The sequence below is a fragment of the Centruroides vittatus genome, unplaced genomic scaffold (assembly GCF_030686945.1).
Source record: "Centruroides vittatus isolate TY-2023 unplaced genomic scaffold, ASM3068694v2 contig_221, whole genome shotgun sequence".
In the NCBI taxonomy this organism is placed as follows: domain Eukaryota; kingdom Metazoa; phylum Arthropoda; class Arachnida; order Scorpiones; family Buthidae; genus Centruroides; species Centruroides vittatus.
The window spans coordinates 2696918-2713610 of NW_027121377.1; the positions used below are offsets into that span (position 1 = coordinate 2696918).

The 16693-nt window shown below is 35.7% G+C and overlaps 1 protein-coding gene and 1 long non-coding RNA gene across 2 annotated transcripts in view; one reads left to right on the forward strand and one right to left on the reverse strand.

Annotated features, from left to right (window-relative positions):
• Positions 1-16693, reverse strand: part of LOC136970888 (uncharacterized) — a 169326-nt gene that overhangs the window by 42076 nt on the left and 110557 nt on the right. The gene's annotated exons all lie outside the window — the stretch shown is intronic.
• Positions 836-16131, forward strand: LOC136970894 (uncharacterized). Its single transcript, XM_067265397.1, has 12 exons — positions 836-1010; positions 8014-8942; positions 9207-9275; positions 9345-9434; positions 9510-9558; positions 13196-13248; positions 13328-13425; positions 14002-14092; positions 14432-14590; positions 14654-14798; positions 14865-15094; positions 16012-16131. The coding sequence occupies exons 1-12, from the start codon at positions 836-838 to the stop codon at positions 16129-16131; spliced, it is 2208 nt and encodes a 735-aa protein (XP_067121498.1).

Below are 16693 nucleotides of genomic sequence, written 5' to 3' on the forward strand. Positions count from 1 at the left end.
AGAGATTGCCAAAAATCTGTGAGATTTTATAACTCTCACAGTAAGGGATGATGATTGGAGTAATGTTTCGATACAACATGCTGATGAAAATGTTCGGGTTCGGCAAAGTATAGTTAAAAAATGCTGCCAGGACAGCTACCCATTTAAATGGCCCGCTGCCAGGACAGGTACACATTTAAATGGCCGCCGACCCAAGGTCACCCCAGCCCAGCCGGTTGCTTGGCTTGGGCTGCCCCATCATCCCTACTAGGAAACCTTCTTTCCGTTTTTAGTTTTCCAGGACCATATATGACCATCCAACGCATCGTCAGGCTTTTAAGCACCGCTCCTCCCAAAGCATAGCGGAAGTTGGCCCTATGCCAAGAAGCTGCTCTGCTGACTGCCCGTCAGCATAGATATCAGTTAGAGGAACCTGTAATTCACTACAGGCATTATCCCCATGACCACCAACAAGGCTTTGGCAACGGGAATACGACTCCTCGCCCCACTGGCTTCAGCATGCAGGCTGCAGCCCACAGGCCAGCACTGGGTGTGCGAAGCACAGTCTTCCACCTGGGAAACTGATTCTTCTTTTACCGAGCAGAAGAAGCTTTACGTGGTCCTCGTTACCATGGGCCGAGGCGATGTCGACTGCATTCGACCGATTTTGCGTTCAAAAACATCGGCCCATGCCACTGGGGTGGATGCAGGAGTTTACTTTATGTGTCTCAGATTCCACAGGGTAAGGATTTCAGATCCATGGCCTCCAGTCTCTGTACCAACGCAGGAATTGAATACAGAAGTTTTGGCGTCCTCTGTGGCTAGTCAGGGACTTCAATCGCTAACCTAGGGTACAATGTCCGACTCGCTACCAGCAGATGCTTTAACCATCGCCAGTAGAGGGTCTCGGAACCGTTCCGCCGAAGCAGAGGGCCCCTACCACGTTTCAGCAGCGCTCCTATCGAGTGCCATCACACCGCAGGCCATTGAGTGCCTACACTTTCATCGGCAGGACTACCAACTTGTGTCGGGCAAGTCCAAACGACTACACTCCACTTATCTCATCCGAAGACAAGACCTCCCTGGGAATCCTGTTAGTTATGGCTACAGCGATCATCACCAGGCTTCGGACTTACTGAGGGACAATCTTGGCCCTCAGCAAGTCCGGACCAGAGCAGATAACTGCCGTGCCTCGACCGTACCAGTCTCCCTTCCGTATTGATGTGAGTCTTCATGCCACTATACCAAATTGCAGCTCTAGTTGCCATCCGCCCGAACAGAGATAGGTTTCAGTTTAGGGAGATGTTAGAAATCCTAACAGGGGGCCGTATACAGAGACGCGGCTCAAGGACAACAGGCTGCATTAAGGCCTGTATACAGACCCAAAGCCCATAATACTCTGACACCTCTGGAACCTTAGGCCGAGTCAAAAGGCTTCATGAACGACGAAGATTAAGACGGGACCTTCGGATCTTTTATACCCGCCGTCTTTTGCCGCTATGCCCTCCGCCACGTCCAGGCCAGTTCCCTACCTAGGGGAGTGTATGTCGCAACAGGTCATAACACTGCCAACTATACTGCGAACCCAGACTATGTCAATTATTAAAAAAAAATCCAACGATGAGTTGTTTAACTCGGCAACTTTTGGTGGCACCAACTGTTATGATATTTTATTTTTAAAACCTTTTATATCTTAATTATTATAAAATGGCAAAAGCTTAATTTTAAGGGTACGAGTAAGTTTTATAAAAAAATTCTAACCAGTAAAATCGTCACTAACTCCGACCCTACCGGAGACACATATGATCGAACAGTGGGGAGATAAATCTCTCCACTGCTCGATCTTCAATCACCAAAATTTAATAACATCAATTTCCCTTATATGCAAACTTCCCTGCAAAGTTTCAGAAATTTTCGACGAAAACCACAGGAGTGTTTAAGCATCAAAACAGGGTGAACAAAATCATACCCCCACCCACTAACAACCATACGTACAGAAAAAACAACCGAATTTTTTGCATTTCTCAACGTTTCACGCTGCATCCAGTCAAAAAATGTGAAAATTTTTTGACCAATTGCCATACTTTTCCTTCCGTTATATGTAACAGCCGGAAAAGTAAAAATGCTTATCCTTCATACTCTCATTTGTGTCCAACATAACAGCGAAAGAACATTTTTCCTATAAAGACACTCAGCAGACAGAGGCCTGTAAAACCTCAACCGTAACGCCATATGTCTTATGCATTAAAATCCACCGAAGTCTGTGGAGTACAAACTAGCATTTCATTCTACCCACACGAATCACCTACTCGACTTGCAAAATAATTATTGATACAGTCTAAACAAATAACAGAAAAGAATGTGAAGACAGAGAAACCTTCACTAAAACCAGGTATAACTTTCAAGATTACGAATTCAATAAAAGCTAGCAAGAATCCACTTAACAAACGAAAAGAAGCATTTGATATACAGGTATACCTCGCCTTACGTTGGTAATTGGTTCCAGGAGAGGCGACATACATCGAAAACGACGTAAGTCGAATTTACTCGTGTAGTTACGACGTAAGTCGAAACTACGGTGGAAAACGCCAATAATGAGCACTTAAAGACCGCTAAAAGACGACGACACAGAAACACAGATATTTTCATGTTTCGTTCTCTAGGATTTATGATGATTATATTAATATTTACTGTAAACGTACATATTTTAATATGATTTTATGTGCTTTTAACGCTTTTCTAGTGATATTACGACTTCAATATTTGTGGCGGACGGATTAAAGTCGAATAAAATGACTTAAACTTGATTTTTATTTTTCCATATACTATTTTGACAAACGACGTATAATAAAGAACGACGTAACTCGAAACGATGTAACTCGAGGTATACTTGTACTGATGGCTTTAAGTGGGTACCACCAAAATTATTCGCAAGCAGCAAATCTTTATGCCAGTCTTTATGAAGATACATGAAGGAAATGGTTTCAGCATTCTTCTATAAAAAACGTCAAAATCAGAATTCGGGAACATTTTCGTGAGATTAATTAATATAAATTACAAAATTATTAAGTGACTTTCCTAGAAGAATAAATCCCTCTATACGCCAAGTGAGCGTTTAATTTAAATACATTTTGAAATGCACTTTCATTACTATCGTGTTTCTGTCATTTGAAGTATTTTCATAATTAAAATGATAAACGTGGTTCCCGGCATAGGAACTTTCGGGAAAAAGAGAAATCGAATTTTTAGCAGAAAATGGCCGTTATCTCGAAAACTGTTAGTTTTAGTCTGTCTGTGGAAAGATTCAACTTGGGTATTAATCAATGAGCATGAGCCATTGAGCGCTTAGTTGTAGCAAATTACTTCCGGATTCTCCTCGTTCGTTACACATGTCATAGCCATTATAAACAGGGTTACGGAAGCTTCACGCTTCGGGTTCGGAATACGAGGAAGTTCACTATCGTTGTAGTTAAACGCATGATTTTTTATAGTTAATAATAGCTATAAAAATTAACATAATGAACGGAAAAGTCGTTCTGCCATCTAGTGAGAGAAAATATAAACATTTTACATAGTGCCTGACATATTAAGCGAAAAGTGATGACGTCATTAGAGAATGTGCCGATTGGCTTAACTGAAGGGACATCACGCATGATGTTGTTGTCAAGTTGACTCGTTCCACAGAATGAGAATAAGAAAATATGATCTATTAAAAAAGGTGTTTATTTTGTGGCGTACAACCCATAAAATGGCTCAAAAGTGCCTATTATAACTTAAAAAGCAAGCTTATTTTCTTCCCTATCTCAAAAACCATTGATTTTCGAGGTCGATCAAGGTCACAATAATTGTCCGTCTGTCTACTGTATAATTTTGGTCATTAGTCCTTTTCTACCCCCAGCGATTTTCGAAGAAGAGACAGATAACAATAGTCGTAATCAAACTAGCGATGTAGTTACGTTGATTCCTCCCATTAAAAATGTATACAAGACGGCAAATGGTGGCAGTTTTTATTTTATTTAGTATAAATATTATTGTTTGTTGCGTATAATTATCACCCGATGTCAGAGTCAGCAGCTGTAAACCCCATATCTTATACTTGTGACAATTTAATATGGGAAATCCCGACATAAATTATCAGAGACGGGTCATTGAAAAATTTATATCGAATCACCAAATGTGTCTTTCCAATACAGGCAGAGTGACATATTTCTTTGCTCCAACGAAAATCCTTACCCCAATCGATCTGTCACGCCGCTCATCTAGTTTTTCTGATTTTGAATGGTCGGATTTAGCCTGCGTTCTGCTTTTCTTTTTCCTGTATTTCAAAACCACATTGGAAGGCAAGTTTGCCGAGCAATCCCTTTCGGATGGAAAATAAAAAACGCTAACTGAAGGCTATATTCGTTTTTAGCGATCATCAAACCAACTTTAATTAATATTGCGGATGTTGTTAACGATGTACAAACCACTACTGAGCGCATAATCCAGGCAGCCGAAAATCCGATGGGAAAATCTTCAACTACGTATCCAAAATACCCAAAACCGTAGTGGAACCAAGAATGCCATGTTGCTTATACCGCACAGAAAGACTCACGGCGTGTATTTTCATTATATCATATTAATCAGTGTAATACGCTTTAAACATAGCTGCTTCTTTCGAAAGAATGCTTTGGATAAAAGTTTATTACCATGGAGAATCAACACAAAATAAAAAATGGGAACTGCCGTTCATGAAAATAAAATTGAACAACGAAGTATCTCCATCTTGTGGCCTGTTTAAGTCTAACACTTTTTGTTTTAGTGTGACTTTTCTCGGCAAGATCCGTACTTTTCGGGTTAATACATTGAACTGGTTAAAATGCAGCACCCGGAATAAGACAAATACGTGGAATATTTCTGATATTTAAATTCGTGTAAAAATACTCGGAAATATTATCTATTTACTGTTTATAAAATTCCATATTATCTATTCCGTAATTTTTTATAGAATAAATAAAGTGAATTTTTAATAAAACATAATTGTTCCGATTAGAGAGCGGATTCTTTTTTCTTCTGTTACTCGACCATTTTTTCACTTTTTGTTCGTTTTTATGAAACCTTAAACACGATCTGAAATTTGCCTTGCCGTCTGCTGAAACCAGTCTCGATGGCAAATTGTTTTCCGAAGTTTGGTCTTGTCTTTTTTTAAAACTCTTTCCGCCCTTTGGGCACTAAGAGTGACTCTTTTTGCAAGCCCACTATGGGTTCAACCAGGCCAACAACGGGGAAACCAAATGGTGAGGGACAGAAGGTTGGTCTGTATCAACAAGATATTGGTCTTTAAACGGTATTTGGTATATTTCTTTAGAAGTTATGTAACTTCTTTGTTTTACTTTTTTATGCCTGCCGGGCACTAAAAACATCGCTTTTTATCGTACCCATTGTGAGTTTGACTAGGCCCGGAGTCGAGCCGCAGATTAATGGAGGAAAAGCCTTAAAAATTTTTTGTGGTAACCGCCTCGGCTATACGACCGTCTTATATAACTAGATTAGAATCAATTAAGAATATTTGAATATTTTCATTCATTCTAAGGTTCTTTCTAATTAATAAATTTGTTGGTGTTTGAGTTAACTTACGTAAATAATCAATTCAATTTGAAAGTGCATTTTTGAAAGCATAGAGAATAAAATTCCACAATTTAAGTAGGCAAATGATTAAAATTCTTCATAGAAATTTCTTATTTTCGAAAAATGAATTTTATCAATTAAAATTTTTTGAGAATTTGTGTAAATGATGCATAACAAAATATGATGATGGACTGGATTGATTGATATTCTTCCAATATTCTTGGAAGCTCAAATAAGTTTTATGTACTCATTCAACAGATATCAATTAGCGATTATTAAAATACTACTACTTAATGTGTTTATATATTTATAATTCATGTTTGTCCCAGTACTTAATTCTGTCTGCAAGCCACAAGATACAGTCGCTACTATCCTGATCTACGTTTCAAGTAAGTTTTCGATATCTCTGATACCGAATGCATTTATTTTATATTAGACTTAAATAAGAAACTAAAAAATATCGTCGGCCTGTTAATTTACACAAAATTTCATTCGATCAATATATCGCCTTACAAAAGAGACAATTTGGCCGAGGACAAACTAGCGATTTAGTCAGCCTGAACAAGCCAATCTAGTCTGTAGCATTATTTCGTACGAAATAAGTCAGAGCAGCGAACAAGTCGCACGGACAGGTTTGAAAACGAAGATGCGAGTGTTTTCAGAGCACAGCCACCACAAACGTTAAAACGATCTTCAAACCTTCTCCGAGTCGTTATCCGTATCGCGTTATATAAGCACTCGGGTTGCCCTCTGCAGCAATATGTATTCAGTTTTTTTGTGCAATTTGCAATCTTTGTATATATAAAAATCAATTCTTGTTGATTTATCCTTTATACATATCTTTATTCTTAAACCAATGTGAACCAAAGTTTGTATCAGTATTACTCTACTTAATCCCCAGAATCAACAATAAGCTATATATTTCCCCAAAATATTGGGATTGTATAGTATTTTTTTAAAACTCTTTTCACCCCATGGACACTAAGAGTGCCTCTTTTAGCAAACCAATTATGGATTAAGCCAGACCCACAATGGGGTGATTGGATAATGAAAGGCATGGCCCGACATATCCGGATGGATCACCTCCGAAAAATTTCTGGGGATTTATCGACCCGTCCGGATTCGAATTCGGATTCCCAGAGCAGCAGGCTCTCACTTCGGCCGCTCGGCTATCTGGTCTCGGGATAATGTAATATAGTCAAGTAAGATGGCGAAGCCATTTTTGGGACGAGACTATGTCGCGGAGAGCGCGAGCAACGCATGCGCTAATCTCGCACTCGCGCCTGTTTCTAGAAACTGTCTCAGCATTTCGTATTTTCTTTTGACCCGGTTCTCGATCCCCTGACCTCCTACAAGTCTGGTTTATTTTATGTGCGCGTGATTTGGGCACCAAATACTCTGTTCCAAGTTGCATGTACTCCTGACATGTACTGACATGTACTGTACTCCTTCATACCTTTAAGGTGTGCAGCCGTTGACAGCGGCGTGATTTTAGAGACGAAACATAGTCTCGTCAATAACGCATCCATTACATGCAGCGTTATCTGTTGGCAAAAAGAATAAATATATTCTTATTGTTGGTTTTCCTGCTTACACCTACCGAGTAGCTTAAATGTCTACATAAAAGCATCATCACTGTGGAATGACGTTAAAAAGCTGTCTCTTTAGATAAGGATCCATTTATTGGGAAACAGATTTTCAGAGAAATTTGCTAAACAACTTTTGTGTTTCAGTGATGGCAAATTTATTAAACATCTGGATACAAATTTCATAACGAAACATAAACCACAAATATAAATACGAGAGAGCAATGTTGGCATGTAAGAACAAATGCATTGCCAAATTTACTCGGTAGAGTTTCTAAACTCCTTAGAACCAGCTAGACTACCACCTCATAACGTAAAGTTACAGGTTGGAGCATTAGTAATATTTTTGACAAATTTAGATCACCAAAACTATGCAACAGGTCGAGAATGATCTTTCATCTTTGTCCCGCAATCCCGAGCAATTTTTTGTTATTTTACAGTTTCATTATTATATTTATTTCATTATTATTATTACTACGTATAATGTAATTTTTGAACTGAACACTAGTGTTTTGACGCATGTTCGAACCGTATCGATGAGCTGGTCGCGTGGAATTGTTCTGAGGTTTCTTTGCGTCGTAACACTCGAATAACACTTTCCATTAGAAAATCCTCTCAAGAGGCACTCTCGTCTTACAGATTGCCAAAGTATTCGTTGCCTAATCTCATCAATCCTACATCACCAGGTGTCTAGCGGCAGACTAGTCTCATACCTAAATTGCAAACGTGTCCTTGGCTTTCAAACCCACTTTTATTAAAACTTCTATTGCGACAATTGAAGAAATAACTAAATTGTTTTCATTTAATATTAAATTAATCTATTTTTAAAATTTTTCCTTAGTTATGAAGCCTCGGAAGGAATCTAGAACTTGTCCTACTTGTCTGTTGAAACCAGTCTTGATGGCAATTCTAGTGTTTGGAGTGAAATTCGTGAATCCGTGCCAATGTTCCTGTTGGGCGGAGATCTTAAAATTCGAAAAATATTATAATATCTACTATAATATTGTGGAAGTGTCAATATGGATCGGGGTGTCGGTGGTGGCATCAATGTTTACTAGAATCGAATTGATTTGCACCGAGGCATTCAGAATCTTCGGCGACGGCATTATGCAGATAAAATTTGTTTATCTTTTCGTAGCATTGTGCATGGCTCTTCAAAACACCATATTGAAACGGGCACAAATATCCTTTGTTCAGAAGACAAGCAGTTATGCCGGAGAAGAAAAATTATTAAGAAAAATCGAAAAAGTCTGCTTCTTCATGCTCTCCATCATATTCTTTATATCCGTATCGTTGTCCTTTAACTTAGCTGTCGTCACCTATCCCGTGTTAAAGAAAGAAGGCTGTCACGATGTTGTAGCGGTTGTATGTTGTTGTTTCATTCAACTAATTGCGGTCTTTGTTTTAGGACAGATAATGTCGGTAAAAGTAGCAGAAGTTTTGATATATCAGATCATCAACCGAAGATTCGAGAAGTTGTCTGAGGAATTACAAGAAATGAATCCGCGATCGACGTCTAGAAGTGAAATTGAAACATTCATCGAAAAACAAACCGACGTGTGGGAAATCGTTCAAGAAATTAACGAAAAGCACAAGTATTTGCATTTAATTGAGTACGGACTGTTTTTGTATTTAACGTGTTTTCTACTGTACGGAACACTCTTTGTCAAGATGCCAACCATCATAAAGTTGGCAATGTGGTTTGTAGTTTTATCAATAACGGGTGGAACACTTTTCTTTGCGTTTCTTCTGTCGAATTTCACATCGAAAGTAAGTACACCATGATCAAGTTTATTTATTTTTATTTACATTATTAAAATTAACACCCGATTAATCAGCCGCAGTTCACAATTCTCTGAGGTTTAATTAATAATCTATGTAAAGATTTCTTATTACTTGCATAAAAGATACAATAAATGTTCGCGTGGACTTGAACTAAAATTCATTAGCCCATTAGATGTAGTGTATTGCTGTACATCTATTTATTTTCTATTTTAAAATTATTCACTACAGATATGATTTTCTTTTCAACAGCTATACGACAACTTTTCTGAAATTCGAAAATTGGCCGTGTGTAATTTATCTGCAGTGTACAAGTTCAAGGTTGTCATTATATTATTTATTTTAACAATTTTCCAGATATTATTATTCAGTATTATTTTGTTTTTGAAGATTCTTTGCTTCATGAAGAGATACGGAAAGACTCCTCTGGGATTTTCGATGGCGGGATTCATTGTTGTCAAGAAGGACTTCTTCATTAAAGTAAGTGATGGATTGCATCTACACTTGATCTCATTGAAATTGTGTAAATTATGATTTTGTTTTACTGTTATACAGGTGGCAGAGGGTCTTTACTCGGTATTCAATGCCTTCCTCGAATTAAGAGGTTCGTTTACTGCTACAAGGCAAAATTGCGTTAGTTCGTTGTTATCGTCCAACAAAACTGCGAATTTTTTTTAAAAGATATAGTTTAAAATGATGTATTTTGCAAATCGATAAACAAATGTTATTAAATTGCTATGCGTGATTTTAATTAATATAACATATAGCGATATCATAATTTGCATTCCAGACATAAATTTATATTAGTTATTAGTTATTATTAGTTATTATTAGTTATTATTAGTTATTATATTAGTTTCGTGCCGTGATAAAATTAAAATTAAAATTAAAATTTATAAACGTGCGAATTTGTTGGAATTTGGGAAATATTTTTCTATTGTTCATTATTGTGTAATTTTAATTTTTCTTACGAAAAGAGTTTGTGGGATGAGAAAACAAGATACTTCAATTTTATTTCAATTTATATCATTTGAGGTAATGCTAATCAGTATTAAATTTTTAAATGTAATATACACTCGAAAATCAACCTCTAGCACTAAAAACTCGAAAACATATCATCCTCTTTTAAAATAATTTATAAATAATTATCAAATTAAATAGTAAACAATTTTTTGACTTTATCCTATGAGTTCCGAAGGGCCTACTTTCAGGCCCATTGTTAGTAATCTAGGCCCACATTGGAAGCACGTCACTACTACCCCAAAAATTCGGGGGGGTTTCTCGGCCGTCCGAATTCGATACGGGTGTAGTAATTTTAGATTACTCCTATTTACTCTACGGTAACTTAAAAGCGCGTTAAAATAACCGGGAGGTAGTGTAAAATCAATTAGAAAATACTCCCCGAGGTAGGCTCTAAGGTGAGCTTATGGTACTCTCTTACAATTTCAGATTATCCGCTAGAAAGAATTTATGTTCATTTAGATACTTAATTTCTGCTTACACACAAACATAATAATACGTGTAGTTCTGTCATGAGTATGTTGTATATCTTATGTTTTCATGGACGTAATTTTACGCACTTCGAATTGGAGATTGTTTTAATACAATTAACATTTTTGTGACTTTTTTATTTTGTCAGATGTTGAGATTATTCTTCAATGTTGTATGTTTTCACATATTTTATTCAATAAATGTTGACCTATTACGAGTTGTGAGTATAAGAATTTATTATTTTAGACGAAACACAAAGGGGATAATTTGAACAATGCAGGGGTAATGTGAAATCGGTTTCAGACTATCGTTGAAAGAAATTTGAACTCGATTTTATTAAATTACCGGGAGATAGTTTCAATGAAGAGGTATTTTGAAGACTTTGAAGCAGTATGAAGGCTGACACCTTCAACACTTCGACCATCCGGCCGTTAACGAAACATGGCAGACCCATTACGCTGTATGTAACACCATTTTTATTACTCTCAAAAAAATTTATTTTTAATTTACTTGTATTGACAATTCGGTCGACAGAATAGAAAACGCATTTAGGACCACTATGTCAGCAATAGCGAGGTTGAGGCCGAAGTTTTCAACGCAAAAACGTGTTCGTCGGACGTTCGGCGCCGCTTTCCTGTAAGCCTAGAAGTTTGACAATGGCATTTGGAAAGTCAGTGGAATCATTCTCGAGATTCCAAAGGCCATTACCAAACGTCTAGGCGTACAGGAAAGCGGCGCCGAACGTCCGACGTACACATTTTCGCGTTGAAAACTTCGACCTCAACCTCGCTATTATGTAAGAAAGTTTTCTTACATATTTTAAATGTTAAAAATGCAACACTATGTGTTATTTTATTCTAGATTCTTTAGTAAAACTGCTTGCTTCAGCTCCAGTTACAATATGAAAAGAACACAGCGATGATACGTAATGTACTACACACACCAGACGTTCCAAGCGAAATTAATAGTAGGCCAAATTCGAGATTAAGTCTGATTTACACAAGATCGTACACAACTTCACAACTGACTATTAAAAATTCGAGAATTCCTAAAGACCTGCGATAACGAATGTAATTTAGTAAAACTTTTCACGAATTACTGAACACATTTCATACATTAAATTTTTTTTTTAATTGTAAAAACTGATGCTATTTTAAACTTCCATTGTTATTTTCTTTTATTAATATTCTCTTGATATTTTCTAGAAGCAAATATGCATTGGGCAGCAATTTGAAAAAATTGTAGACAAATTCTCACTGTGACGTGTCCATTTGTCTTTCCTTAATCTCGAGAAGGGAGTTACATAGATTAAAGCAGAGATCATATATTGTATATAGAAAGCTTTGGGGCAGGAGGCCCCAATTAACTGTATAAGAACTTCCGATACAAACCGGAAGTCACGTTGTTTCAATTAAAATTTTTCCCCTGAAAGGAGTTAGATAGATGACTGGCACGATTCTATTGTTAAAGGAAAAGTATGATGTACACGGGCAATCCATTACTAATTTGAGGTGTAGAGCATATATTCTTAATTAAATAAATTTAAAATTTCAGCCCGGCATTGTGATCATGTCACAATAAATATGCTCGTTACCTTATAATTCTCTATTCGATCAATAAAAATTAATTTAAATGAAGCATAAGAAAATAAATTTAAAATTTTGTTGATATTAATTCTTCTTTAGTAGCCTACTTTTTACAATGCGAAATAGAAATTTTGCTTTCTTATAATAAATCAAAAAGCCGATGAACTATTTTGGATTTTTTTACTTTCAACCATTCAATAAACCGTTACCTAAATTACAGAAAACCGTAACTTCTTTACTTAGGAGTGTTTGAAAATATTTTTGAGCCGTGCTCTATATATAAAATTATAAGTAAATATATTGGAAATTTATTTATTTTCTAAATGGAACTGGCATTCGATTCACGCAACTTTAACAAACAGAAGAGAATAGTGCATTTCCTAATATTGTTTGTTTACGCTGATTTATGTAAACGGTGTTAAGTGAAAACTCGCTTCTTTTTTATATATATTTGGGTTTTTCTAATGTTACACGCAATTGTTCTGACTTACCATGCATCTAATACTTCATTTTCTCTATTTTAAAATGAAAGAAAAGAATTTAGTTCTTAATCTCCGTTTGGTATTTATAATAATATTTCCCTTTCTGCGTGAGAGTAATGGTAAGTACTTGAAATGACTATTATTATGAAAAAATTTTATACTACTTAATTGCAATGGTTCTTTCATTTTTATTTTGAATGCATCATTTGCAAATAATTTTAACTCACATTGATTATTAAAGTTGATTTCTTCAAAATACCTTCCGCATGTTACGTTTAATTCTACGTTACAATCATGGCCATGCATTAGAGGTTTTGGAGGTTTAACGCTAAGAATTACGCAGCACATGCTTCAGAGTAATTCTTTTTACGTTTGAACTTTATTTAATAGTCATCAGCAATCACCGCAAACAATTGGATATAAATATGCTAATATCTAATTATAAATTACATTAAATTACTAAGAATAAAATACTTGAAGTAACATTTCTTTCACAACCGCAAGAACTTTCGATACTAGTAGCGTAAACCTGATTAACGTTACCTATACAGAAAGAACCCAACCATTTATAATTGTCTGATCAAGAAAATCCTCAAGGAAGCCAGAAAACTTTTTTTCTGTTTTGTCTTTGTTCTAAAATTGTCACTAATCAATTTTAAAATATATTAAATACTTCAAACAGGAGTTGCGAAGAATTCGAATGATTCCCTCGTATGGAAGGTGGCCGGTTACCGAGTAAATATATTTTATTGTTCTCGTGATTGAACTTTTTGTCAATATAATCAATAATAACATTACATTCATTATTTTGCAGAAATCGAATCTTATGAAATTCGACAAATCCGAAACACAAATTACGGGAGGAGTGTTGTACGAACTTTTCACAATTATTCAACAGAAACTCAGATTTAGGTGAGTCGATTGTTTTAACGTTTATTCAATAAAACAAATGTACTAGTAATTTTAATAAATTAACATAATTTCTACACAAGTTAATTAGTAATTACGCTTTTCTAATAGATGACTAATGGATAATCTCCATCGGAACAAAATGGCGGTCTATCAGGCTATTGTTTTCTCGTGATGTTCATAAATATTCTCACCATCCGTTATTTAAATTTGCGCAATTTCAACAGATATAAATTCAGAAGTCAATATAGTTTCATGTACAGTATAGTATGGTCGGGGCATTATTCTCATCTTGTCGGGGAATTATTGTCTTCTCTAATACAATGAGTTAATCCAGTCATAACTGGCTCAATTGTTGCAAATTATATATTTCTAGTTGCGCTGGTTTTAGGTGTTAACCATCGGTTTAATTTATTTCTAAGTTCTTAAAAGTACACACGCAAACTAACTGGAGAAATTACTAGGATATATTTAAAACGTGAAAATATGAAAATGCTTCTTGACTCTTATATGATACTTAGGTGTTACGTTTTCACAAATTTATATTTATATAAATATCTAATTAAATTATATAATTAGTTATGTTATAGTGAAACCGATAGACGAAATTATTGGAGATTTAGCAGATAATGGTTCGTGGACCGGACTTATAGGAAAAATTGCAAATCAGGTGAGAGTACTTCATGTTTTTGCACTTTACGTCCTGGAGTCTAATATGGCCTTTTCTCATACCCGTCGTGGGTTCGTAAGATCCACAATAAAAACGACCGGGGCCAAATATATTCGAAACTTAACGCTCGTGTAAATTTCTGGGGCTACTCACCCGGAATCCCCAGAGCACTAGATTAATTCCATACAAATGTAGAACCACGTGAAACGTGTGGCAACGTATTGAGAACTAATCAATTGTCATATAAAACAATTTTAAAAATTTCTATTTTAGTAAATTAATGATCATCTTTCCCTTCAATGAGATCTTTATTATTATTTTTTCGTTTTCATGATTTAGGAAGCCGATATTTCTACAATTGGTTTGGCAATCAGTCCAATTCGCTATCCGTACATAAAATACTCATCAGTACTCACCTTTCAGCCAACAGTTTTTCTAATCAAGGCTCCAAAAGAGATTGCTGACTGGAATTCTCTTATGAAACCTTTCTCCTTAGAGGTAATTCCAATGTGAGTTTCATAAGATATCTTTTTTCCAAATATAACTTTATGATATTCGTAGATGTGGATCTGTGTGTTGTTGGCTGTGTTTATATTTGGACTAATATTGCACAAAATAATGGAAAACGATTTTACAGCAGAATCGAGAATACATTGGTCACGGTGTAAAATCTATTGGAATTTATTTTGTTCGTTTATGTACCAAGGTAAAATCCATTCTATTGTATTATATTATTATAATTATTAATGTTTGAGATTTTCTATAATTATAGGATTAAACCTAAAAGCGGTAAAAGGATTTCCAACTCGATTCATGGTAGGAATTTGGTGGCTGTCCATTGTTGTGTTAATATCCAGCTACAGCGGAACACTAATGTCTTACCTTACGTACCCTCTAACCGAAGAAGTTCCAAAAAATTTCGAAGAATTAGCAAATTCTGTTCAGAGAGGTGAATACCAGTGTGGCACTAAAGCAGGAAATATTATCTGGAGAGAAATTCTTGTATGTAAATTACTTATTATATACAGGATGGCCATGATTAAAGTTTCACTATTCAAATTACTCTGTAGGTGTAACGAGTAAGTGGATTGACACCAAAATTTATATACAGACTATGTAAAGCAGGGGTGTCCAAACCGCGGCCCGCGGGCCGCATGCGGCCCAACGCAAGTTGCAATGCGGCCCAATGAACGTGTAAACAAAACTGACAAGTTTATTTTATTTATTTATTTATTTATTTATTTATTTCAACGGCATCAACCACAAAAAAGAAGTTTCACAAAGCCGTAAAACTTTATATATATACTGTTGAGATGGCTATTTTTGGGCTACTTTTTAGAAAATTTTGCTACTTTTTTTTTGCTCTTTAGCTAACTCCGGCCCGTAAATCCATGATTTCGTCCAATGTGGCCCAGAGAATCTGAAAGGTTGGACACCCCTGATGTAAAGGATGCAGAAAAAGATTTTGCCAAAACAATATTTAGTTTAAAAACTTTCCGCTAAGAGGCGCTTTACACGCATATACAAGATAAAAAACAGTAAATAACAAATACCAACCTTAAGGAGACATTTTATTTTATTTTAAACATTACGAATAAAGTCAGCTGTTCGTCGAATATTACATCTAAGAATGAGCCACATTGAGAAACATTTCTTATATCAGTAAACAGCCTCTACGGAAGGCTGCAGCGTAATAAATGCGTTTTCGTTGTGTTTTAGTTACTTTTTGTGAAAGTTTTTGAAGTTTTTTATTTTATTTTACTTTTTGCTGCATTCACAGTTTGTAAGCAAGTTTTGGGGATAATCCGCCCATTGGTTACAGTTACAGAGTTCTCTGAATACGTGAATTTTAATTATGACCATCCTGTGTTTAATATACGAGTATTTCTGTACTAATTCGATTTAATTATTATTTTAAGGACTCAAAATCCCACAATACGAAAATATTGAGGGACCATATTTTGTCGAATAACAATTTAATGTCTATGGCAGAAGCCATGGGACGACTACAAGAAGACCGTTTTGCTGTTTCTTTTTAATGCGGTCCCTATCCCCCGCATAAAAACAGGTTTGACTGATATACACAAATATATGATTTCCACAGATTCCCTTCTGACGCAGATTCTTGCTTTCCCCATGAGAAAAGGATTTCCTTTCGAAAAGAATATAAGCAACATGTAAGAGAATATTCTCGTTCTTCTTCTATTTATTATTTATATTTAATGGAATGTAATTCTTGGCAGTGTAACTCGTATGTTCGAAGCTGGAATTGTTCACAGAATGTTTCCTTCGGAAGACTTAGAATTATCGAAATTTTCAGAGTTTCGACCTTTGACATCGGATGATTTTGCCAGTGCATACTTGTTACTAATGATCGGTTATTCGCTGTCTTTTAGTTGCTTCGCGGTTGAAATAATATACATGAAATTTATTGCTGTGATGAACAATCCAAAATTTTACTATTCTATTTAGAAGAATTTCGGATTCAACAATGGCCGAGTGCCAACAGCAGCCATCCATTAATAGGGCGAACAACCCTGATGTGGCTCTCCCACTAAGTAAACACAGCCTACACTTCAACTTTTAAGTGGGTAAAATCCC